Below are 27897 nucleotides of genomic sequence, written 5' to 3' on the forward strand. Positions count from 1 at the left end.
AGTTTCTTCTATTAAAAATATTAGATAAATGGTTGATAATAATATCTGGGCAGACTGCTTTGCAATAAACATCAAAACATTGCATGTTTTCAGTAGTTTGCTTGAGGAAAGACAAAGCTTGACTGTTGTTGTTTCAAGTCAAATCACGTATATAAACAGTTATGTGTGATATTCAGGTTGCCTAGTTTAAATTTTTCTTTGCCTGCTCTTGTAACCACATCTGCAAATCATAAATTTGATAGAAGTGATAGTAATGCATAAAAATGGGGAAGTGGGGTAATCAAAATTTAAATGGAAATAATAGAGATAGAAGTAAAATGCCTACCAACATTGGGAATGTGTTCTGCTCTACTATCAGTCAATAATTTGTACAATTTTGAAAGACAAATGTGAAGGTAATGGAACATGTAAGGACTCTGATCCAATGAAAACTATGATTATTACTAAGCATGCAGTGGTTTAATTATTGGAATGGAAAAACTTCTAGCAATTTGATTAGATCAAAATTAATGTCTAGCCTTGGTTTAGGGCATGATAAGCTCAAAGCCTTTTAAGGGATTTAAAAGTTGCATATGCTGCAAGTGAAGATAATTATTAAAAAGTGTAGTTTAGTTCAATCATTTTAAAGAGATGCTAAACACAAACAGTACCTAGCAGTTCCATCATACTATCAGATACAAAAATAGAACTCATAATCTAGAGACTGCCTGTATGCTAATTTTCAAGCCTACAAATGTACAATATTATATGGCTATGTAGTGAATCCCTCAATATTTCCTTGGTAAGTACAGTGGAGTTGTTGATTTGCTAACAATACCAAAATGTATCCAGGGTTGACTCTTGTACTTGCTGAAATAATTAAAATAATATTTGTTAGTGAGGTGATGCTGTCTTTTATTCAATGATAAATGTTTCTAATTTGATTGTTAATGCTCACTCCATTATGTAGCACTGATATAACTATTGTTAGATTTAGATGATATCAATTCCAATAATATTTATAACCAGGCATGACATATATTGCAAATGAGCATTGCATTGATTGAACAATACCTTGTCAGTGCCTTCAGGGATGGTGGCTATTCAATCTCATTCATGGATGACTGAATTAAAACATGATAAGAATTTCAAAAAACAGCTACCAGCTCATCAAAGGTGGAGGCCATCATATAAAAGTTATTTATATTTTAGTTTTGTTTTATCTGAAAAATTTTATAGCATAATGAAAGAATTACAAAATTTAAATTCCATTTTAACAAATTATCATTCGATATTAAATATTCATAGGAATGGCTATTTACAACATGTGTAGCAGTAAATTGTATCTTTGTGCACACTGAAATTATGTTAAAAGCTAATTTAAATGGCAGATGTAATTCCTTCTCTCCATGATCTTTTAATTCCACATTAACTACATTAATTTCATATCAATCATCATCGCCATCATCTAATTCATCACTGCCATCTGTGTGCTAGCATCTATTTTTGCTGTTTTAATATGGGTTACACAGGTCAGCTATACAATACATATATGTGTGTGTGTGTGTGTGTGTGTGTGTGTGTGTGTGTGTATACATATACACACATCATCATTGATTTTAATATCGAGGCAAATTTTCTATAACCAGGTGCTCCTCCTGTCATCAACTCTCACCTTTTTTCAAGTAAGCTTAATATTTTCACAGAAGGCTGCAAGCAAATGCCATGTTTTTCTGAGAATAGTCACTTTGTTTACGATCAGTGCCAGATGTCAAGACAAGGAGGCATATACACACACATGCTTATATAAGTGTTTGTGGGTGTATATATATATATTATTTATATATATATATATATATATATATATATATATATATATATATATATCATCATCATCATCATCATCGTTTAACGTCCGCTTTCCATGCTAGCATGGGTTGGACGATTTGACTGAGGACTGGTGAAACCGGATGGCAACACCAGGCTCCAGTCTGATTTGGCAGAGTTTCTACAGCTGGATGCCCTTCCTAACGCCAACCACTCAGAGAGTGTAGTGGGTGCTTTTACGTGTCACCCGCACGAAAACGGCCACGCTCGAAATGGTGTCTTTTATGTGCCACCCGCACAAGCCAGTCCAGGGGCACTGGCAACGATCTCGCTCGAAAATCCTACAGGAGCCAGTCAGGCGGTACTGGCAACGGCCACGCTCAAAATGGTGCATCTCATGTGCCACCCGCACAAGAACCAGTCCAGGGGCACTGGCAACGATCTTACTTGGCTTGCCGGGTCTTCTCACGCACAGCCCATTTCCAAAGGTCTCGGTCCGTACTCATCGCCTCGGTGAGGCCCAATGTACGAAGGTCTTGCCTCACCACCTCAGCCCAGGTCTTCCTGGGCCTACCTCTTCCACGGGTTCCCTCAACTGTTAGGGTGTGGCACTTTTTCACGCAGCTATCCTCCTCCATTCTCACCACATGTCCATACCAGCGCAATCGTCTCTCTTGCACGCCACAACTGATGCTTCTAATGTTCAGCTATATACATACATATATAGATAGATAGATAAGCTGGCAGGCAGGCATATACATACAGACACACACACATACACAAGGTCTTTTTCAGTTTCATCTACCAAATTCATTCAAGGCATTGGTTTCTTTGGAGCTATAGTAGGAAGCTCTTGTCCCAGATGTCACACAGTGAGGCTGAACCTGAAGCAGACAAAACAATCATGTCTTTGTACACACACACACACACACACACACGCACTTATCAGAAAATTTACTAATTAATCACTATATACGAAGCCCAATGTCAATGCCAAACAAATACGTTATCTTCATGATAGTTTCTGATAGTGAAGTGTTACAGGTGAAACATTAATTTCATTTGGATGTTCACTTGGGCTTTTACTATACATTATATTGTCATCATCAATCATCATCAACATTTAACATCCATTTTCCATGTTGGCATGAGTTGACTGGCTTGACAGGAACTGGCAAGTTCAGGGGCCATGTCAAGCTCCATAGTCTATTTTGGTTTGATTTCTAAGGTTAGCTGCCTTTCTTAATGCCAATCACTTTACAGGGTATACTGGGTGCTTTTTTTGTGATACCATCACCAGTGCTTTTTACATGGTACCAACACCTGTCCCAATGCTTTTTATGTGCATCTCAGTTTTAGGATCTTAAATAAAAAAAAGTTATCATTTGTAATTTTTTTTGCTCCTTATGTCAAGTTTTTCTGTTTTATTTTATTTTTTACTTCACAAGATGAAAATTCTTTTTTTATATTTTGCTGTTTACATTTGTATTTCTCAGTTTTCTTTGTTATCAGTTTGTTTTCTCTCTCCCTTGACTTCAGGCATCACATAGCGGCAGAAGCAATATTTTAGAAAAAACACATATTTATCTTCTTTACTGTTTTCATTCATAACATTTATACATACATGCACACACTTATGTATGAATACATTTATTTTTCTCTGTAATTAACCAAACACCTTAAGTAGAAATAGATTTATATAAAGTAAACTCCTGGTGAGTGTAGTCTGCTACTTGAATCTTGTGAGGTGGCTGGAATTTCAACCTTTGCACATGTGCTGTATAAACTGATGTTGAGATAGACAACAAATAACTTTAAATAATATTAAGATATATGGAAAGTGTGTTTCTTGTTTCTGGTCCTCTGGCAACATATGCAAACAAACGCGCACGTACACACACACACACACACATTATTGTATACATGACTACATCTTTCAGTCAACGCTGCCTCTTTCTAAAATTATCATTAGTGTCATGTTGTCATTAAATCTCATCTCCTTTACCTTTACCTTTTACTTGTTTCAGTTATTTGATGTAACTATGCTGGGGCACTAACTTGAAGGGTTTATTTAGTTGAACAAATGAACCCATTTCAGATATTTCATTATGTTTCTGGATGGAATATTTTTTACATTATATCAGTTCAGTTTGCTGTTCTCAGCCCTGACTGAGATCTATGAACAAAGGTATGTAGTCCTGTCTTTCATTTTAGGAAAACAGCCTTGATCATACTTAGGCTAAGTAAGTAATCAATTACTGACACTGTGCAGTCTCAGGTCAGTCCTGATCAAATAGACCTATGGTTTGATCAAAAGTGTTCCAGCTATGAACATCCTCTTTTTTTTTCTTTTTAATTCAGTGTGTTCTTTTTTTTTTTTTTAAGACAGTATAGTGTGATTTCATGATAGTGTGGCTTCTATTTCTAGCAGGTCACACTACATAGAGGCCTTTATCATAATTTTCTAGAGTGTGTTATTTCTTTACTACCTACAAGGGGCTACACACAAGAGGGGGACAGACAAACGGATTAAGTCGATTATATCGACCCCAGTGCATAACTGGTACTTATTTAATCGACCCCGAAAGGATGAAAGGCAAAGTTGACCTCGGCGGAATTTGAACTCAGAACATAGGGGCAGACGAAATACCGCTAAGCATTTCACCCGGCGTGCTAACGTTTCTGCTAGCTCGCTGCCTTATTTTCTAGGGTGTGTCTGTGCTAAGTGGAATCGATAGTGTTATTGTGATGGTCTTAGAGTAGTAATTTTTTGATTGTTTGAGATTGATTGAGCAGATACTATATACTCAACCTGCTAGAAACAGTTGCCAAACTTTTGTTTGCACAGTATTTATTATTATTGTCTTTGCACAGCTTCTGATGCTGGAGATGTACTATTGTGTCAGCTGTTCACTACCAGTGAACTAAGGTAATGCCCCTTATTTTTCGAGCACCGTCCAGAGTATTCAAGCGGTTCCAAGCAGTGCTGTTTTCTGCAGGTGCTCCACCCTTATTGCAACCCCTATTTGTTCCATGTACTTCTTAAGATGTTCCCAGGGCTCCGACAATTATTGGTACTACTACCACCTTTTTCAGCAACCACAACTGCTTAACCTCCCAAGCTAACCTATTATATCTACCGGCTTTTCTTTCTTCCTTGTCGCATACCTTGTCAGCTGGACATGTTATATCTATGGTCCAGCATCATTTGCCTTCTTTCTCAATTATTATTATTATTATTATGGTGAGGTGTTAGCACTCCAGACAAAAGCTTAGTGACATTTCATCTGTTTTTATGTTCTGAGTTCAAATTCTGCTAAAGTCAACTTTGCCTTTCATCCTTTCAGAGTCGATGAAATGATTACCAGTCAAGCACTGGGGTCAATGTAATCGACTGTTTCCCTCCACCAAAATTTCAGGTCTTATGCCTTTAATAGAAAGGATTATTATTGTTGTTATTGTATTTGTCTAAATTAAATGAAAGTGATATTGTTGTTAGGATACTGTTGTATAGTCATTACCTCTTAATATTCATTCATGAAACATCCAGTGTGGCTCGAATATTAAACATCGTTTGATATTTGATTTACCACGTGCCAACATTTATTGGTGAGATTAACTTGTTTGAAGAAACTGCTATATTTTACACCCTTCCCCCTCTCTCCCACCCACCCTCTAATATAAATATATATATACACACACACACACACACACACACACACACACACACACACATGCATATACATCCATCAGGGCAGTGACTTGACAGAATTATTTAAATGTAAAAAGCAAATATAAAAACATGCCTTGTGATAATTTATTCCATATTTTTACATACTGAGTTCAAATCTCACCAAAGTCAATTTTAACTTTTCATCCTTCAAGAGTTGGTGAAATAAAATACCAGTCAAGTACTCAAGTTGATTTAATTAACTCACCCCTTCCCTTCAAAAAAATTGTTGGCTTTATGCCTAATTCTGAAATAGTTATTATTGTTGCTGTTGTTATCATTGCAGCTGATATATACGATGATATATGTCCCAAAATTGAGAAGAACAACTTGGACTGTGAGTGTGTTGGTGGAGGAAGAATCCAGATTGAAAACTCCAAAAAGCATATACAGATATTTGGTTATTCTAAGGTATGTGAGATGTGTTGGCTTTCAATCCTTATCTTGTCTGTGATACAGCCAATTTTTAACAATCTATCCCCCTCCCTTCTCTTTGGCAACACATCAAATGATATACAAGAGTTTCAAAGTCAGCTCATCTCTGCACTATAACACTGTTATCTTCTACTGTGGCAGGGATTTAAGGGGAACAATATTTGTAGATGTGTTTATGTAAATAATACCAGAAGATGATTTTTTTGTTGTGAAAACTAGTTACTAAGAGGGGAGAACATGTTGTTAAGGAGAATGGATTAGCTGACATTTTAAAAAACCCACATCCTATTAACATTTCCAAAACGTATAAGCTAGAAGAGAGAAATATTGCTGCAAATTTCTTGTTACATGTAGAACATGGAAAGCTATCTGCCTCATACACGTATATGGATGTATGTGTATGTTTGTGTTCTTACTTTTGTATTTTATATATATGTATGAGATATATATAATTATGTAGATAGGGTTTAAATCCAAGCTGTGTCCTCTCAAAGCACATCTGCTTATTCCAGTATTTCCAATCCATGTGTAAATTTTGCATTTATATGAGGTATGCATAAGAGTTGAAAATTCTAGGAAATATTTTTTGCAGGGTAACTATATATCATAACAGGAGAAACATGAAAGATATTGCCTATTAGAAATTCTTCAAACAGAGAATTAGGTATTATTTGATTTGATTCTCTGTCTGAAGAATTTCAAATAGGAGATATACATGTTTCTCCTAAATGTACGACTTTATAACTCCTATTAGCAAATTTGTCCAATCTCCTGTTTTGATATATATATATATATATATATATATATATATCGTCGTTGTCGTCGTCATCGTTTAACGTCCGCTTTCCATGCTAGCATAGGTTGGACGATTTGACTGAGGACTGGTGAAACCAGATGGCTACACCAGGCTCCAATCTGATTTGGCAGAGTTTCTACAGCTGGATGCCCTTCCTAACGCCAACCACTCAGAGAGTGTAGTGGGTGCTTTTACGTGTCACCCGCACGAAGGCCAGTCAGGTGGTACTGGCAATGGCCACGCTCAAAATGGTGCATTTCATGTGCCACCCGCACAAGAGCCAGTCCAGGGGCACTGGCAACGATCTCGCTCGAAATTAAAAAAATCTTAAAAATTCATGTGTCACCTGCACAAGAGCCAGTCCAGGGGCACTGGCAATGATCTCGCTCGAAAATCCTACGACGGCCCTGCACATGTATATATATATATATATATGCATATATATCCATAGATAGATAGATAAAGAGGTGGGGGAGTGGTGACAGTTAAAAAACAAGACTTTAACTGTCACATAACATCAATTTGCCATGCTGGAATGGTTTAACAAGAGCTAGCAAACCAGACAGCTCTGTTGTCTGCATACTGATTATAATCAGTAAATACACTAAAATAATGTTTTAATAATAATTAAACATTATTTTAGTTTATATAATTACTTACCATTCAAATAAAAAGAGAATTTTTTACTCTTTTAAATGATGTAAGTTTAAATGCGTGTTTTAATTATCATCATAATCTTCATCATCATTTGACAGTCTTTTAGGCTTATTGACAGATATCAGAAATAGTGATCAAGTTTCTCATGAAATATACCTTCTATATATTTCAGTTGATTTTGAAAATAATTAAGAATTTGGAAGTGTTTCATAAGAATAACTAAATTTATAATTAGATAGATGAATGGAACATAACAAAAGATTTTCTGTAAAATAATGGGACAGTTTTTGATTTAAATATGAACAATTTAAACTGAAGGATTTGTCTCAGAGAATGAGAGGTAGTATTGTATGTTGGAAGGATTGATATACAATGAGTATTTCCAACATAATTGTATTGAATCAGGCTTTTCTTGTGGTGGTGTTATTGTTTAGTTTTCAATCAGCCAAGATTGAGCAAGCCTGTAATCATAGATAATCCATGGCTTGCCTATAACTTATTCATGCACTTCTGTAGAGAGCAACATTATCTAACGTATCCTTCTCATTTTAGGAGGGTTGTCTTGCTGCTATTTCTAGCAAATTAAGGGACTTTATCATTGTTACTAATTTTGTCGTCGTTTGGCCCCTAAGCAGTACAGCTGTGGCTATTCCCTCTTATTTTCAGTGTAACTACATTATTGAATGTACCCTTCTTTTTTAAAAATGATAAAATGTAATATGGGAAAGATTTGGCTGTTGTTTTTTACAGTTTGGGTGACCACTTTGGCTCATTGTAGTTGTAAGAGGGGTGGAGTAACAGTTATATATTTTAAATGCCATGTAAACTTTTCAAATAAAACTTCATGACGTTGTGTGTGTGTATGTTTGTCAGTGGTAAGTTATGAACTGATCCTTAAATGTTGATATTGTTGTCTATTTTCAGGGTTATGGTCAAGCTGACCATTCCATCACTGCAGCAATCCTTAGCCGGAAGTATCCTGAACACAAAGTGAAATGGTCCAATGAGGGTTATTAAGTTGAAGGGTCCACTAAGTCTGACCAAGGGATCAGTAGTATATGTTCTTGTGGCTGACATAGCCTGTTGGCCTGGCAGAATACCCAACTCCCTGTACGCAGCGCACATACTCACACACAAACACACATACTCACACACAAACACATACATTCAAGCATACATACGTACTGGCTCTCACCTGCCCCACTCCTCAATCCTAGTTCAGCACCATTTCCCACAATCCTTCAGTAAATTGATTCTTTTTGTGATTTCTCCAGTGTTTGAATCCCAAGAAGTCTAGGCTAATTTCATACGAGGCTTAGGTAATGTATGTATGTGAGGGAGAGAGTGAAAGAAAGAGAGAAAGAGTGCGTGTATAATGCCAATATTTGAACCTGACTTCTCTGGGTGAATAGACAATTCAGTTGTCATGGTAATGTGTTGGAGATTCTACTGTATTTAGCTGTCACAGTAATGACAAGAAGGAGACTTCTCAGCTGCCATAGTAACAACTTGATGGAGACTATCCTATTCTCACACATGTAGCATTCAAATTATCACTCAATATAGACAGTTTTTTTTTTTATTATTATTATTGTTTTCCAGTTCTCTTCTACTGAGAAAATTAAATATTTGAAATTTCCCTGAAATGTTTGCGTTTGCTGCCTTGACATCATATTTCTGCTATTTTGTTTTTGTGTCCTGAGTATAGTATTTATTTCTGTATAAACAGTGTGAACTCAAGAAATAATCTCACTTATCCTTCCTTTCACTGTTGGTTTTAGAAGTCCCAAAACTAATATATTGAACTTCTCCCTTTAACATTTATTTATTTTACACCTCCAAAACTAATGATATTTCTAACATCATTTCAAGAAGCATTTTCTCTTTTTATTGTCTGAAAGCTGTTTCTAACATTTTTATCTATCAGTTCTAGCAACTTTCTCAAAAAAGCTAGCTAACATTAAAACCCATTTATTCACTAATATTAAGTTTGTCTCTCTGATAAAAAAAAAAAAAATTAAAATAAAGGAATATAAAATTGGTTGTTGGAACCATAAAACACTTTACTACATTCTCAAAGATGCTAACTTATTACTTCTGCTGTCATTTCACTAGAAACTGCTGCCTAACCAATCATACCACACACACACATGCACTCTTTCTCTCTCTAACTTGATATAGTATCATCACTATGATATTACCTTGACTTCTATTACAATAAAAAGAAACAAGAAACATTTCAGACTACTGCATCACATGAGTGAAAACTATTTTCTATGTCTGTATAAATGTGTATTTTTAGACATCAGTGTGTGCAACCACTCCTATTAAACTTTTTACTGGAAAATATAGTTTTTGATTTGTTTTATTTACTTTTCTTGGTTTGTCTGTTTGGAGTGGGTGTTATTCAAAATTTTAAATGTTACAATGTTGGTGTTCCTCAGAGATTCTTGCTAAAAAACCCTTCAGATCACTCTTGGGTTAACAATATTGTAATTTTTATTTATTTATATTTTTTTCAAGTTTATAGATGGAAATTATGCAATAAGCTTGTCATTTATATACACATATAGACATGTATACTTTATGTTTGTAGGTGTATGTATGTATGTATATATCATCATTTAATGCTCACCTTCCATGCTGGCTTGAGTTTGATGCTTTAACAGCAGCTGGCCTGGTAGAAGACTTCACCAGAGTTCTGTGTCTGTTTTGACATAGGTTTTACAACTGGATGCTCTTCCTAACATGAACTACCCTGCAGAGTGAACTAAGTGCTTTTTATGTGGTACCAGCACAGGTGAAGTCAGTTTTAGCATGGATTTTACAACTGGATGCCCTTCCAAATGCCAACCAATTTACAGTGTGAACTGGATGATTTTTATATGGCTCCAGCACTGGCAGGGTCACCAAGTAACTTGCAAGACAAAGATCCTTTGGGAGGGGGCATTGGAGAAGATGATCTTGTGTCAGTTTCTAAAAGGTTAGAGTGTGACAGAGACAGAAACAATTACTTTCAGAATTTAATTTAATCAAGGTGTTTTAATGACAAAGACACCAAAGTACAATCAAGGATAGCATACCTGTGTATTAACAGTGTGTACAGACACTGATGTACTTAGTAAAGATTTGTCCTTCCAATTATGCATATATTCACAAGTATAGACCAAAAACATCCAATGTATATGTAAAATCAGATGAGTATGCTCTGGCATGAAGTCCACGGTCTACTCTAGACTCAAGATCCAATGCAGGGAAGGTTCTGAGTGTAGTGTGGTGTAGTATAAGTAATAACTCAAACAGGCTCAGACTCACTACAACTGTTTCAGACATGTTTTTTATTTATTAATAAATGAATAAATAAATTACATCATCTCAACTGGCCCCAAGATGAGAGAGCCAATATGCACCCTCTACTGTTTGTGTGAAAAGTCCTAAATGTTAAATTTTATTTTTGATTCACCTGAAGAAAATGTTTTTTTTTTTACATGATGTAATTGATTTCTATCTATCTCTACCTCTCTCTCTCTTTCTCTCTCTCTCTCTCTCTCTCTCTCTCTCTCTCTCTCTCTCTCTCTATATATATATATATATATATATATATATATATATATATATATATATAGAGGGGGAGAGAGAGAGAGTTGCACCAGAAGTGAGAGATGACAAAGTGAGCAATCTGAGCATACCCTTTTTTTTACATGGGCAGTTGCCAAGAACATAAGTGAGCAAGTATGGAGTTCTTCGATGTTCTATCTAAAAGGTGGGTACATTCAAGGCATGTAACAAGCTAGGAAGACTGAGATGGACAGAAGAACAGCTGACCATAAGCTCAAGTTCATGAGGCTGGCTGAACTAGCCAGCTCTTCCAGTGGAGTGATGGGGTGTCATGACTGGTTTCTATATCTTGATGAGGCTGCAGCAGCTGCCAGACATTGAGACAACGGTGGGTGACTTGGTGAACTGAACCAGGACATGCACATACAATGAAACACAACGTTACAGCAATGGTGAACTGCAAAAACTAGAGTAATACAGGTGAGCCGATATAGATGCTAAAGGGACTGTGCTTCTGGTGTTGGGGTCTGCATATAGTCAGGGACTGTAAAAACACAAATTCCAAAGTGGTTCGTTACCAGTGTAACCATCCTGGTCATATAACATTCTACTGCAGTCAGAGAAACAAATGTGGGGTGGAGTACCGCACTAGTAGCTGCCCCATCAACCATGTAGGGGTTCTCCTGCATTCACTACCTGTAATAAAGGATTCTGGAAAGTGGGGGGTGGAGAGACATGAGAGCCTCGGTAACCCCAAAGATGAGTGACAGCTGAAGTGGAATAACCGGCTTAAGAACAGGAGATGGGAGCAAGGTTAAATGTACAGGCATCAGTGTGGTGATGACAGTAGAGGGAATAATAACGAAGGTACAGATGGTTGTGGATGAGTGGTGTCGACGTCAGCATGATGAGAAGAGTGTTTGTGGGGCTAATGCAGCAGAGGAAGGTTGCTGTGGGATCGATGGATCAAACTCTGAGGAAAGGAATACCAGACAAGAACTTCTGAGTGATGAACAGTAGAATGTTTCTGGAAAGTAGAACCCTCAATGTTGAGAAATAAGATGAGCTATTATGAACATACTCTGAAAGGAGAGGCTCAGGAGTTAATTTGAGAGAGATGAACAAATGGATGGAAGAGGGGGTATCTTGACATCTTGGAAGGAGGAGAGGAAGAGTGATGTGTTGTCAGTGATTGCAGTGGTTCAACCAACTAAAAATAAAGTCCAATTAATGCTAGATTTTTGGAAGCTGAATGAGCACGTATCTTATTATATGGACAGTGGAACTGTTGATGTCTGTAGGAGAGTAGAACTAAGTGACAGGGGCATCTAGAATTGTCACTCTCAAGTTGGCATATCTGCAGCTTCACATAGCTGAGAAATTGTGGAAATATCAGCTGGTGAGATACAAGGGCAGGATATATTGTCTGATCAGACTGGTATTCAGGTTGAACTCAGCACCAAAATCATGGCAATGGGTCTCAGGGTGGTCTTGGGAAAAGTGGCCAAGGTAAAGCAAGCCACTAGTTCCTATATAGAGATAACATTCAGGTATCAGCAGTGGAGTTTGTAGAACATCTTGGGTTGAATATGAAACCACAGAAAGCACTACACTGGAATTCAAGCATCAGGCAGATAAGATTTGCAGGCTCCTATTTAAGAGAAGAAACAAAATTCCTGATTTGAGTAAGTGAGAACTATTCTTTTTGTGAGAAACTAGTAAGCCACTACTCCATTGAGGGATGGCTCTGGACAGCGTGCAACTGCATCAAGGGGTGAGTTGAGATGATAGAGAGGGAGAGAAGACAGTTGCCATGCTGTAAGATGTTCTGGAGAGAGTGAGAGTAGAGAACCTAGTAAAAGGAATTTGGTATGTTTCCAAATCAGAAAAAAGGAGTCATATAGTATGATGCATGTAGTATAGTGATTGGAGTTGTTCTGGAAATAAGGGTGTTGAAGTGGAGGATGCAGCATAGCTCAGGAAGAAGATTAATTACAATCATATCAGTGTAGCTGAGTAAGCACTGAGATTAGGACCACACACTATCGAGATTTGGACTGATTCAGCTATGGTGAATGAATGGGTGGAATCAGTGATCTCCAATCAGAAGAAAAGGAGTCATGGAAATGATAAGTGTTGCCTAGGAATCCTAAAGATGCTACCTGTTGACCTGAAGCTGCAGGTAGTCTTTGTGCCATCAGCAAAAAATAAGCTGGGTGCCCTTACCAAAGTGAAAAAAAGCCCTGGTTGGAATCACCAACAGATTCACAGAGTTGGCTGGCTGTGGTATGTTAGTTGGAAGGTCCAGAACTAAGAAGGTGGCACAACATGCATCATATGGAAGTAGATAGGATCTCGTTCTTGTCAGGAAAATTGACTTTGATGTCACCAGAGTAAGTATTTGGAAGGTAGTTGCCACTAAGTGTGCATGAAACAGGGAAGATTGGAAGAGGCTGGCAATAGATGTGATGCACTACCAGGGAAGATCATACTTCTCAATTATCAATGGCTTATGGTGATATGGAGAGAAATCAGAATAGAGACTGTGTATGAAATTTCTGGGATTCTGAATGCAAAATTTCTGTAAAGAGGCCAGTGAATGAGCTACTGATGGACAATAGCACAGTAGTTTGTTCAGAGCTGCTGAAGTTAAATGGTTGAAAGGTGGAACATCAGGCATTTCAGAGCTGAATAAGAATGTAGAAGAGGAAGAAAAAAAAAAACCATTGCACAATCAAGGCCATGGCCAAGTAAGGGGGAATCTACACCACTGAGGTAGTCGTTTTTCACACAGTGCAGAAGATGAGGAGTTGGTCCCAGAAAGAGCTGTTTTCAAATATGAATGGAGAGATCCAAACACAATACAGCTGTGTTTTGAAGAAGAGGAAGGATTGGCATGCATTCAAACATTGTTTTGGTGAAGCCACTTAATGTGCTATGTGCCAGTCAGTGGGGAAGAGGAAGAGTAAGATGAATGAACTCTTGAAACAATGAGTCAATTGATGTAATTCCACATCCCATTCTTATCCATAGAATTGTTGGTTTGTCAGACAACGAAGGACAAGGAGAGGGTGAGGCCAGCACCACAACCTTGCAAAAGCCAGAAAGAGAACAATGTTCACCTAGATAGATGATTTTGAAGTGGAATGAGAACAGCATTGTAAAGTGATCTCTAGATCAGGAGGTATGGCATGTGACATAGTGGCTGATGTGCCAAAAATGAAAATGGATATTAGTTGGTGATGCACTGGAAGTGACATCAGGTGACAAAGCCAGTGACTTGAGAATCCCCTTTTTTGCACAGGGAGTCACCAAGAACATGTGCAAGTATAGGATCCTCAGATATTCTATTTACTGGCCAGTGAGTATGGTCGAGGGTGTCTCAGAGTCACACAACAAGTTCCAGTCAGTTGTTGCAGAAACTAATTGAGAAAGTAAGCTTCACATGTAACATGCACTGGAGCAATATGTACCATGAACATACTAAAAATAGATTCTCTTCAACACCCAGATCTGTCACTTTTGTTACTTACAAAATGTAATAATTAGCAAGAGCAGTAATTGTTCTGAAAGTTTAGTAGCCAAGATAAGAGCAGGCTCAAGAACAGTTCAGGAAGTACTACCACCACTGCTAGCAACAAAGGTCATTTCCTTTAGAGTCAAGGGCAGATTGTATGATGTTTTGCATTGGAACTGCAGTGCTGCATGGTAGTGAGAATATGGGCCTTGAATGCAGAGGGTGTGTGTGTGTGTGTGTGTGGCTAGGAATAAACAGTTTTCTTTTGATATTCATATTTTCTACATATTAGGTGCAAGCATGGCTGTACAGTAAGAAATTTGCTTCCCAATCACATGGTTCTGGTTCAATCCTACCACATGACACCTTGGACAAGTCTCTTTTACTATAGCTCTGGGCCAACTAAAGTATTTTGAGTGGATTAGTTAATCAGAAACTGAAAGAAGCATCATGCATACCAGCATGGAAGGCAGACATTAAACAATGATGATGATGATGATGTGTATGTGTGTAGGATCTACTTGCATTGACATCACATAATAGTTGTAAACGAGTGTGACTGTAATGCAAGTGATGTCTTTCATTTCCTATATTCTGTGAAAACATGTTTGTTCATAGAGAAATATTACCTTACTTGGAAATAGGTGAGGGTTGGAGACAGGAAAGGCATCTGGCCATAGAAAATCTGCCTCAACAAATTGATTCCAACCCTGGAAATGTGGACATTAAAACAATGATGATGATTTTTTACATATTAAATACATCTAGTATACATATGAAGTCTAGCAACAGGTATTCCATTATACACATATGCACACATTTTCCTTCTCTATTGACTTTCAGAGTTACAAATTCAAATGAAGGGATTGCATTGATGATGTTTAAATGAACAGTCCCTCAACTATTTGCAGAATAAAATTAACCATGGTAGAATGGAAGTGGGTTAGGGTAAGGGCAGTGGTATCAAATATTATTTTGTTGCAGGACACCAAAACAAGTTTCTAAAAACTGTGGCACCCAACACTAATACTTTACAGGCAACACCTGCCACTCTAATTTTAATGAGAAAAATTGTTATAGAGATAGAAGTTATAATTTGTTAAATTTAATTAAAAGACACTTTATCAAATGAAATTTCTTGAATTTTTCACAAAACTCTGAGATTTCTCAGAATTCATTTTGGGAAATTTTGTACTACTAGAGTAACTGTATAACATTAACTAACTGGCGCTTGTCGGCTAATGAAGGGGAATAACTTGATTTAATTAATTGAGACTTGCAAGGGAAGTAACCACGTATTAGTATAGACTAGGAAGGGAAATAACTAGATGAGGTTTGTATAGACTACGAGTAGGATATGCTTGGATAATGATAATATAGATAAAGACTGGGGATAATTGAGTGTAGGATTAACGTGGATAATGTTCATTTTTTAATGCTGTATATCTGTAGAAATAAAATTAGATCTGGTGCGTGATGAACATTGTCAACTCGAATTGCTGGTCCCTCAGCAGGGTCAGCATAAGGTAGCCTCTCTTCATCTCCTGCCTTCTTCACATTCAACAGCCTTTCATAATAGCACTTCCATGCCACTTTCTATCTTCCATGCCAGTGGTAAGTATGCCTCCGTCATTTTGTATACATTTCTCACTGATGACATCACTCTGCTGAAAACTTCACGCCTCTGATTCTCACACTGCATGATATGCGCAAATCTCTTCCTCTCTGCCTCATCCTTAACCAAATACACTGGTCGCCTAGCTGCTCTTCTAGACGCTTGGTAATGCTCCCTACTCCCACTTCCTTCCAAGTTTTCCAACACACACCCAAATGAAATTTCTATGTAGACATAAAACTTTATAACCAAAAGAAGAAGAAAAATACTATGCTTACTGTTTCTTTGACTTTTATAGGACATCATGGCACCATGGAATAAGTGAAAATAGCAATACTCTAAAACAAAATAAAAAGACCAATCTTAAATGAAGTCACCAGAATAAGCCTGTATTGTTACATCTACATAGGAACCAATAATTAATTTTAATCCAAAGAAGAGGAGGAAGTATATTTTACACAACACACAGCTCAAATCTAACCTTGATATCACTCAACAACAGAATGGAACATGTCTACCAGGATACCTCAAGAAAATTTTGAATTGCTTTAAAATACTCAAAGAATAGCTTCAATATTTATTAAATCATTAATTTTGTTTTTTAATTCATGGCTGCAGTTCAATAAGTAAAACATAAAAGATATATATAAATATATATATATATAGATATTTCAAATTTACAGAAAACAAAAGACGAAGATAAGTGAAGGAAAAACAAGTAGGTGTATTAGTTTAATGCTCGGGTGGAATGGAAAAGTATTTGACATCTCAAGCCTACACTGTTCAACAGAAAAGATTTTATATATATATATATAATACTATATATGCCAGATAATATACCCACTCTTGACAGATACATAAGTGCATCTTTTCCATGACTTATGGTCTCTTAGATGACTCATATATATATATAAGAATATAAGAGAGAATGGAATAAGTATATTTGGAATAGTCACAACAAGAAGTATACTAACATGGAGAATTGTATTACCACGTAAATGATAATAATAGGAATGTACAATAGAAAATAAGAAGATGTATAAAGATCCCTACGATCGTTTCATGATTATGTAACTTGTCTGAATGAAATCGAAATGATAATCATATTGAAGCTGCATAACCATTCTTCTGAAATATAAAGGGAAGAAAATCATTCATAAGAGTTTATCCGTGTTTATAAGAATTAATTAATCCATAGTTGTATAGATACGAGTCATAGGAATTCTGTATAAATTTCCATAGTAATCCAGTATAATTTTTTCATGGTAATTGTAAATGTTAACAGTAGAGATACAAAGTATGAGAATGTGTGCTATTATTTATATTAGTATAATAGTAATTGAGGTAGTCATCATCATCATCGTTTAACGTCCGCCTTCCATGCTAGCATAGGTTGGACGATTTGACTGAGGACTGGCAAACCAGATGGCTGCACCAGGCTCCAATCTGATCTGGCAGAGTTTCTACGGCTGAATGCCCTTCCTAATGCCAACCATTCCGAGAGTGTAATGGGTGCTTTTACGTGCCACCGGCATGAGGGCCAGTCAGGTGGTACTGGCAATGGCCACGCTCAAAATGGTGTTTTTTATATGCCACCTGCACAGGAGCCAGTCCAGCGGCACTGGCAACAACCTCACTCGAATGTTTTTTCATGTGCCAGTAAGGCGACGCTGGTAACAATCACGCTCAAATGGTGCTATTTATGTGCCACTGGCGCAGAAGCCAGACAGCTGCTCTGGCAATGATCACGCTCGGATGGTGCTCTTATCGATCCACTGGCACAGGTGCCAGTCATCGAATTTGGTTCAATCACGATTTCGATTTCACTTGCCCCAACAGGTCTTCGCAAGCCAAGTTTAGTGTCCAATGAAGGGAAGGTACACATAAGTGGGCTGGCTACACCCCTGGCAGAGGCCTCGGAATATGGTCACACTTGGCTCGTCGGATCTTCTCACGCACTGCATATTTCCAAAGGTCTCGGTCACAAGTCATTGCCTCGGTGAGGCCTAATGTTCGAAGGTTGTGTTTCACCACCTCATCCCAGGTCTTCCTAGGTCTACCTCTTCCACAGGTTCCCTCAACCGCTAGGGTGTGGCACTTTTTCACACAGCTATCCTCATCCATTCTCGCCACATGACCATACCAGCGCAATCGTCTCTCTTGCACACCACAACTGATGCTTCTTAGGTCCAACTTTTCTCTCAAGGTACTTACACTCTGTTGAGTATGCACACTGACATTACACATCCAGCGAAGCATACTGGCTTCATTCCTTGTGAGCTTACGCATGTCCTCAGCAGTCACGGCCCATGTTTCACTACCATGTAGCATGGCTGTTCATACACATGCCTCATACAGTCTACCTTTTACTCTGAGTGAAAGGCCCTTTGTCACCAGCAGAGGTAAGAGTTCTCTGAACTTTGTCCAGGCTATTCTTATTCTAGCAGCTACACTTTCAGCACACCCTCCCCCGCTACTAACTTGGTCACCTAGATAACGGAAGCTATCAACTACTTCTAGTTTTTCTCCCTGGAATGTTGCAAAAGCTGTTTTCTACACATCTGCCACATACAAAAACTATCGTCCTAGCTAACCTTCCTTTGATATAGCTGCACCTCTCATGTGTCCATAGCTTACACTGGCTACATCTTATAGAGTTTCTACCTACGCCTTTTCTACAGATCAGGCAGGGTAGTATTATTATTAATCATATATGTGCATACACACAGACACGCACACACACACACACACACACACACATGTATCAATTCTTATCTGTTTATGCAAGCAGTTAAGTCAATTTATTTCACATAATCAAAAGCACTTTGATACATCATATCACAGAGAGTCTTTATGTGATCATTTAGTTTGCTAGAAATCATCGTCAAATGTCTCTCAAATCAAACTCTGTCACACATTCGACTTACATGTTTCCTCAAAAAATGGGATGATCATGGATGGCATATCATCATCATCGCCGTTTAACGTCCACTTTCCATACTGGCATGGGTTAGACGATTTGACTGAGGACTGGCGTGCCAGAAGGCTGGACTAGGCTCCAATCTGATCTGGCAAAGTTTCTACAGCTGGATGTCCTTCCTAACGCCAACCACTCTGAGTGTAGTGGGTACTTTTACGTGCCACTGGCATGAGGGCCAGTCCAGCGGCACTAGCAACGACCACACTTGAATGTTGTTTTTCATGTGCCACCAGCACATGTGCCAGTAAGGCAACGCTGGCAATGATCACGCTTGAATGGTGCGTTTTACGTGCCACCGACACGGGAGCCAGTCAGTGGCCTTGGCAACGATCATGCTCAGATGGTGCTTTTAATGTTCCACTGGCATGAGTGCCAATCAGGCGGTACTATCATCAGCCATGTCAACGATTTGGATTTCACTTGCCTCAACAGGTCTTCGCAAGCAAAGTTTATTGTCCAGTGAATGAAGGGTACTCATAAGTGGGCTGGTTATACACCACTGGCATAGGCCACAGGTTATGGTCTCACTTGGCTTGTTGGGTCTTCTCAAGCACAGCATATCTCCAAAGGTCTTGGTCACTAGTCATTGCCTCGGTGAGGCCCAATGTTCGAAGGTTGTGCTTCACCATCTCATCCCATGTCTTCCTGGGTCTACCTCTTCCACAGGTTCCCTCAACTGCTAGGGTGTGACACTTTTTCACACAGCTATCCTCATCCATTCGCAACCAGTGCAGTCATCTCTCTTGCACACCACATCTGATGCTTCTTAAGTCCAACTTTTCTCTCAGGGCACTTACTCTCTGTCATGTATGCACACTGACATTACACATCCAGCGGAGCATACTGGCTTCATTCCTTGTAAGCTTACACATGTCCTCAGCTGTCAGGGCCCATGTCTCACTGCCATGTAGCATGGCTGTTCGTACACATGCATCATATAATCTACCTTTTACTCTGAGCGAGAGGCCCTTTGTCAGCAGCAGAGTTAAGAGCTCTCTGAACTTTGCCCAGGCTATTCTTATTCTAGCAGCTACACTTTCAGAGCCCCCCACCACCACTAGGTGATTTGACCACCTAGGTAACAAAAGCTATCAAATACTTGTCTTTGATAGTAAATCTGCTTGAACCTGGTGCTAAACAGCAAAAACATTCAGCAGTAACACTAACAACAGGGCCAACAAGGAAATCTTAATGAGGTCACTAGAGGTTCAAGAAATTGCAGTCAGATCTTCCTCCCTAGAACAAACTAAATAATGTTGGACAAAGTAATGATGGTCACAACTGGAATGCCTTTGGTCATAGGTTTGCTCAAACCAGGATGACCTGGACTAAACAACTCTCACAATACTACCACCACCCCAACAATACAATCACTACTACTACTGCCACTACCAGTTTAAATAGAGTCTCTATGTGGTAGCTCAACCTGTTAGAAATAGCTGCTAAATCAACCTGGATCACACTCTACCTCTTAAAGAAGGAAGGCTACAGTAGACAATGTAGTGACAGATATGCAAAAAAGACAGAATGGTCACAATTGAAATGACTTTGATCTTAGGTTTGCTTTAGTTGTACTGACCAAGGGCCTAAGCAACAATAACAACACCATTGACAACATTCTCTGTTGGGAGTCACAGCATGGTTGTTCAACCTGCTAGAAATAGCAGCAAAATCTCCTTAAAATTACATCCTCCTTTTTTGAAAAGAGAGGAACATTTTGGATCAACACAGAATCTGAAAGGACGGAGTGGTCAAGACTGGAAATCTTTTGGTCATAGATGTGCTGAACTACATCTAAATAGCAAAAATCCACATATAAGATATTCAACTTTTCTTTAAGAAACCACATAATATTCATTAAAGAAATACCTTTAATGTCTCCATCATTATGTCATATGCAAAATCTAAATTTGCAGCTTCTCTAAATGATATATCACAAGGATTTATCCTCACATCCACCCTCTGGCCTACAGTCATGCTGCTGCTTCTTTCTGTCTGTTCTGTTGCTACCATAATGACCACTGCTTCTTGGAACTGGTTGGTCTGTATTTCCAACATTCAGACACACCCAACCCACTCTTCTCTGCACTACTCCTCACCCTTTCTGTGTCTCCAACCCGACCAACCCTAACCTAATGACTATACTCTGGCTTTTCTCCTCAGAACATTGACCTTTTGGAAATTTCTCTTTGTTCAGGTCTTTCCTGTAGTCTTGTAACAATTTAAACAGAACATTAACAGCATTGATCTTAGTTGCCTTGGAGAGCCTCCAAGAATCAAAGATAACTTCCACTTCCTGCAGTTATTTTGTACCTACCCAACATTCCTATATCTCCATAATATATATATATATATATATATATATATATATATATATATATATATATAATCTCATATGACACCACACTTACTTCATTTCACCATTCCTCAGATACAATTCCACAGCTATTCTAATCCCAGAAACCTGGCTTTGAGTAAGTAAACTAAAAGTGGCACTCAATAAATAATTTCTCTCCTTACCCAAATCTGTCCATAACAAATTTCTAAGAGCTCATAACAGCACATCACAACATCATCATAAGAAATTACCCTCTCCTCCCATACATACTCAGTCCAGACAAAAAACATGCACAAATACAAGTAACTATAATGCCAATAGTCACATTTGTTTCATATTGCTGGCTGTAGCTTTATCTTTTAGTTAATTAAATTATGAATTATAATGCAAACATTACAGATATCACATACTGTGTGTTTTGTTTATGTGCTCATTAGCTGCAGGGTAGTGCCAGAGAAAATATCCCCGGAAATGTCCCTTGAGGATCATGAAAGTTGAAAAATATTGAGTACCTCAAAACAAGTGGGACAACTTGTGCTATAAATGATCAAGAATGATGACTGTTGATATTTTGTAATTTTGCAGCTCCTCAGCATCATGTACTCAAGTCACCTTGGAGTAAACTGAGATTGTTTGAGTGTGGTGTATATGCAAATGGCATAGAGTTTATTCGCTGATGTGCAACAGTGCTGCACCGAGAAAACAAAATTAAATTATGAATTATAAGCAGCTCTAATTTTTGGCACAGAGCCAGCAGTTTTTGAGGAGAGGGAAAGTTGATTACATCAACCCCAGTATTTGATTGGAACTTATTCTATCAACTCCAACAGGATGAAAGGAAAAGTTGACCTCAATGGAATTTAAACTCAAAACATAAAGACAAATGAAATGCTGCTAAGCATTTTACCCAACAAGCTAACAATTCTGCTGGCTCACTACCTTTGATGAGCAGCTTTAATAATGTAAACATTATCAATACCATGTACTTACTGTATGTGTTTTGTTTATGAGCTTATTAACTGTTGGAAAGTGGTGGGAGAAATATCCCTTTTAAAAAAGGCCAAATGTTGAAGAATACTGAATATCTCAAACCAGATGAGACAACTTGCCCCATAAGTGATCAAGAACAGTCTGGTACGTATTTTGCCAGTTTCCTTTTGATGAACAGCTAAGTTATTTGTGAACTTTTAAAGCTATTAACATTTTATTTATTAATTTGTGGCAAAACGAATGTCATTTCCACAATTAGCATTAAAAAAACTACATCTATGCATCAAATCTGAAATCAATTGGAACAAAATTTAAGGAAATGAAATGTGAAAGCCAAACAGGAAAGATCCAAGTCTGGTACTTATCCTATTGTTCTGTTTTGCCAAACTGCTAAGTTATGGGGATGTAAACACACCAACACTTGTTGTTCAGTGGTGGAGGGGTACAAAGACAGACACACACACACACACACACACACACAAACACACAGGCACATACATATGACAGGCTTCTTTCAGTTTGTATCTACCAAATTCACTCACAAAGCTTTGGTCAGCCTGAAGCTATAGTAGAAGAGACTTGCCCAAGGGGTCTTGCAGTAGGACCGAAACCAGAACCATGTGGGTAAGAAGCAAACTTCTTACCAGGCAGTCATGCATGTGAATATATAATATATACACATATAAATGTATATATTTCACTACTTTATTGTGTGTGCGTGTGTGTGTGTTTGTGTCATCATTATCATCATTTAGCATCCGATTTCCATGCTGGCATGGGTTACACTGACTGGAACTAATAAGCCAGAGAGGTTGCCCAGTTCCAGTCTCATTTATATATACATACATATATAAACACACGTATCTGGAATAAAAGACTGTTGCCAGTGGTACCTATAGCAGATCCAAAGAGACTACTTACTGAAGACTGCTGTCTGGTACACTATTAAAACAAGACAAATCACATCCTTAACACACATGCAGCATGTACTGAGGAGTGACTGTGACTGCTGATCTTGTTGCTTAGTTGTGGTAAGGTTAGTAACAGTACAACATTAATGACAATGATGATGGTGAGGCAAGTGAAATCGAAATCGAAATAAATTTGTAGGAACACTAACTCGGCTTGTGAAGACCTGTTGGGGCAAGCGAAAGCGAAATCGTGATGGCACTTGTACCAGTGGAGCACTAAGAGCACCGTCCGAGCGCGATCATTGCCAGAGCAGCTGTCTGGCTTCCGTGCTGGTGGCACATAAATAGCACCAGCGTGATCGTTACCAACGTTGCCTTCCTGGCACTTGTGCCAGTGGCACGTGAAAAGACATTCAAGCGAGATCGTTGCCAGTGCCGTTGGACTGGCTCCTGTGCAGGTGACACGTAAAACACACCATTTCGAGCATGGCTGTTGCCAGTAAGACATTCGAGCGAGATCGTTGCCAGTGCCGCTGGTCTGGCTCCTGTGCAGGTGGCACGTAAAATACACCATTTTGAGCGTGGCTGTCGCCAGTACCGCCCTCCTGGCACGTAAAAGCACCCACTACACTCTCGGAGTGGTTGGCGTTAGGAAGGGCATCCAGCTGTAGAAACTCTGCCAAATTAGATTGGAGCCTGGTGTCGCCTCCTGGTCCACCAGTCCTCAGTCAAATTGTCCAACCCATGCTAGCATGGAAAGCAGACGTTAAACAACAATGATAATGATGATGATGGGTCATTTGTGACATTCAAAAGAAATGAGGAATGAGGATAGCTAGCCTGTCAAATGTGTTAATACTGAGGAGTGGTCATGGCTGCTGGTCATTCTTGTTGTTGTTGCTGTTGCCACATTGTTTTGATGTTAATGATGCCTTAGTTCAGAATTATATCTTTCTAAGGAAATTCCCTTAGGAATTTCATGATCAACTTCACCATTTTTTAAAAATTTATGTTTATCCTTTGTTTTTGTTTTGAGAATGAATCTAACTTCAAGCAACTTTTACAGATCAATTTTTAAATACTATTTTCTGAACATAGCAAAGGTATGTAGGAGATGCAAATTTTGATTTTGCATGCCACCAAAAATTTTAGGGTATGCAAGTCCACCACCTACACCCTCTGTTCCTTGGTCCTTGTGTATATGTATATATATATATATATATATATATATACACGCACACAGACACACACATATATATACTCTTTTTTTTAAGTGTGTTGACAGACGTGCACTTAAAATTCCCACATTTAAAATTAAAACTAATTAGTTACTATGGTGGCAACACTACCTACCTATCTATCTATCTTTCACTCTCTCTCTCTGTATTTCTCTCTCTCAACAATAACTTTTTCTCCTCTCCTTCTTCTAAAATATGTTGTGACATATATTTTGATTCCTCCCCTTCTTTTCCTTGCTCTAAGTGATGTTGTGACAGACAGCAATCTGCTTCCCTTTTATAATACAAGATAATTAGGTGGCAACCTGATAAAATTGTTAGATCACTGGACAAAATAAGTAACATTTTGTCTAACTTTACATCTTGAGATCAAAAGCTACCAAGGTCAGCTTTACCTTTTATCCTTTTGAGATCAATAAAATAGAGTCTAGTTGAGTACTGGGCTCAACCTAATCGACTAGCCCCCTCAGCCTAAAGTTCAAATACTGCCAAGACTGACTTTGCCTTTTATCTTTTTATGGTCAATAAAATATTTACAGTTGAGTCCTGGGGTCAATGTAACTGATGTCGCTCTCCTCTCAAAATTGCTAGCCTTGTGCCAAAACTAGAAAGAATTATCATTATTTTAAAAACATGGACAAGAAAACCAGACATTTGGTTTGAATGATTGTAACAGGTTTAACTTTGTTAAGGCAATTAAGGACCAGAAACTGAACAGATTGTAAGGCCTCCTTAACTTGTTGGATGCATGATAATCTAGAACAGAGATTCTCAACCATTTTTTGCCTATGGATCCCCTTTGATTCCTATTTTACTCTTCTGGATGCCCCATTGTCATTCAGCTTATTTAAAAAAAACTTATATTTTTATAATTAAATATTATCAAGAATTGTATTAAAAAATATTAAAATATTTTGTCTATCATAGAAGTATAACTGATTTATGGCACATAGATTTTAACAACAAAATCTTATATGGACACACCAAGGGTCACATGGATCCAGGTTGAGAACCACTGATCTAGAACAATCAGTAGATTGTGCCAAGTCATTTGACAAAATATCTATGTACCATGAGGCTTGACAGATCTAGATTGACCCAAAGCTAAACAACAGCTCTGCTATCAGCTTCTGCAAATTGTATCTCAAAATATTCAATAATACTTTTTTTTTTCTAAACCAACAAATATTCAATCCTGAATATTCATTTCTTTAAATATTTGCTTTGCTAAAGCTTCAAACAGTTACCCCAAAACTAAGATTATACCGATCGCCAATAAAGCTAAAACATATCCGAAGTTATTTCCCATACATATTGTAAACCCAATGAGTCATGGAGCAACTAGCATTTTCTTTTTCTCTATATACTTTTACCTCATTTAAGCTTCTAGCTTTAAATGTTCTACGCATTAAATATGCTATCACATACTAAATTACCAATTCCACTTACACCATCAGTAGTTTTACTATTTCACCATCTACACAAAATTTAACTTTCTCCCTAAGTGTCCTTAAGAAATTTAACTATGGTAAGCAAGGAAGTGAACGTAATGATGATATATTTGTGAGTTTGCGGTAGTAACAGTTTGCGCGCGCGGGCGTGTCATTGCGAATGAATGATAACGGTTGTTGTGTATTGCATGTTAATATGCGTATAACTTTTTGCACCGAACTAAATGTGGGTGTGGGTGTGTGTGAGAGAGAGAGACTTGAGTATGTAAACAGATGTGATTAAGATTACTGAAAAAAGTTAGAGAGAAAAGGGTGAAGTAGAAAAACTACTAGAAGATTATTACATTCTAAATTAAGGCTGCTTAATGTTTAAATCCACTTATTTAGTCCAGTTCACAGAAGAGTGAAGTACATTTGCGAAACCCTCACTGACTACCGCAGAGAGAGAGTCCATGTTCAAAGTCGATTATCTCACGTCGACAACAACGAAATTTTTGTGTATCGGAAGGTCACCCGTACACGGTACTCGGCTCGCTAGAAATAGAAATAGCAACCCAGTCGCCTTCAAATCACGCACGAACTAGTCAACCTGGGATCACCTGCGACTAAACAACTGTATAGTTATCTAAGAACGGGAACATGGACACTCGGAAGACAAATGTGGCCATCATTGGGGCTGGACTCTCTGGACTGTCCGCAGCTTACTACCTGGCCAAAACAGACAAATCTATCCGTCTGACAGTGATAGAAGCTAAAGGTTAGTTCCACCTACTCTCATTCTTCCCACACCTTTCGCCTTCTCCGACGAGGTTCCTTCGCTTATTATTTTTGTTTTTATACATACATATACGTTATAACGTGAAGCAAAAGGTAGGTTCTAAGTGAATTAGAGGTCTAATCAATCAATACTGATTTGCGGCGAAACAGCTCATACCTCAAATACAATTTACGTAGCTTAACACACACACACATACATGTATATTTACAAATACGCACACTAAACACCCATACAAAAGCCAAAAGAAGGGAGACCACTTAGTGTTAGAAGTAGCAACTAAATCTCCCTCAAATCACATCGTACTGTCTTAATACATTGAACATTTTAACTATACATGTGAATGAATGAATATCTCTACCCTCGTGACTAAGGGACGGAAGGGGAGGATCTCAAACACAACTGTGTTTGCTTTCTCTTCGAGATGAATAGGGTCCGTGGGCTCCGCCGAGTCCTCTCTCGGCCCGATCTACTGTTCGAGTTGACTCCTTTAGCGTAAGTCGTTTCGTAGACACTCAGAAAGCAAAGAGGGTTTATACTCAGAGATGTCCTCCTGGTTTAAATGCTTTTCAAAACTGTCGAGCTCAGACCATCCATCCAGTTTCTTCTGGAGACATGTTTTAACAAAAAGAAACTAAAACATGCCTCCCTCCTTCCCTCCCAATGACCTTATAGCATATCGGGCAATAACTTGGAATTTCTAAAGCCTTACACTATAGCTAGATAGTCGTTGACCCTACCTGTTTCCATCCGCCGATTATCGAGTATTGTTTATGTTAAGTTTCTAGCTACCCTCCTCATTAGCCAAGCCTGGTGGGGAAGCCGGTATACTTGCTGACGACCTCATCATACAACAGGTTGTACTGAACTACATGATAAGAATAGCTCGCGTGAGTGAGTATTAAATATGTGCCCCAACCCATCGTTTTTGTCAAAAACTTTCGGATTCCTATTTTCAGCCATACAGATTATGACTTTTGCAACGTGGTGTAAGAACTTTGACAAATAAACAAATAATAATCAAATTCACTTCCTCAATTCTTTTTTGTCTGCATTAAAAAAAAATCGGCGAAGGTAAAGAATACGCACACCACCCGTTT

At 38.1% G+C, this 27897-nt stretch overlaps 2 protein-coding genes and 1 long non-coding RNA gene across 3 annotated transcripts in view; 2 read left to right on the plus strand and 1 right to left on the minus strand.

The window, feature by feature from the left end:
• Window positions 1-9771, plus strand: part of LOC106875271 (14 kDa phosphohistidine phosphatase) — a 76041-nt gene extending 66270 nt beyond the window's left edge. Inside the window, exons 2-3 of the mRNA XM_014923359.3 lie at window positions 5823-5947; window positions 8349-9771. Coding sequence (XP_014778845.1) covers window positions 5823-5947; window positions 8349-8441 — 218 coding nt within the window. The 3' untranslated portion in view covers window positions 8442-9771. The remainder of the gene's footprint in view (window positions 1-5822; window positions 5948-8348) is intronic.
• On the minus strand, window positions 83-27676 carry LOC106875272 (uncharacterized). Its single transcript, XR_001410096.3, has 3 exons — window positions 27538-27676; window positions 16393-16452; window positions 83-220 (listed from the first exon to the last, which is right to left on the minus strand). It is a non-coding gene; the product is annotated as an uncharacterized LOC106875272 (long non-coding RNA).
• Window positions 25899-27897, plus strand: part of LOC106875270 (putative flavin-containing monoamine oxidase A) — a 28800-nt gene continuing 26801 nt past the window's right edge. The window contains exon 1 of the mRNA XM_014923357.3: window positions 25899-26779. Within this exon, the coding sequence (XP_014778843.1) occupies window positions 26662-26779 (118 nt within the window). The 5' untranslated portion in view covers window positions 25899-26661. The remainder of the gene's footprint in view (window positions 26780-27897) is intronic.

Source organism: Octopus bimaculoides, chromosome 2 (genome assembly GCF_046866305.1).
Source record: "Octopus bimaculoides isolate indiv1 chromosome 2, ASM4686630v1, whole genome shotgun sequence".
Classification (NCBI taxonomy): domain Eukaryota; kingdom Metazoa; phylum Mollusca; class Cephalopoda; order Octopoda; family Octopodidae; genus Octopus; species Octopus bimaculoides.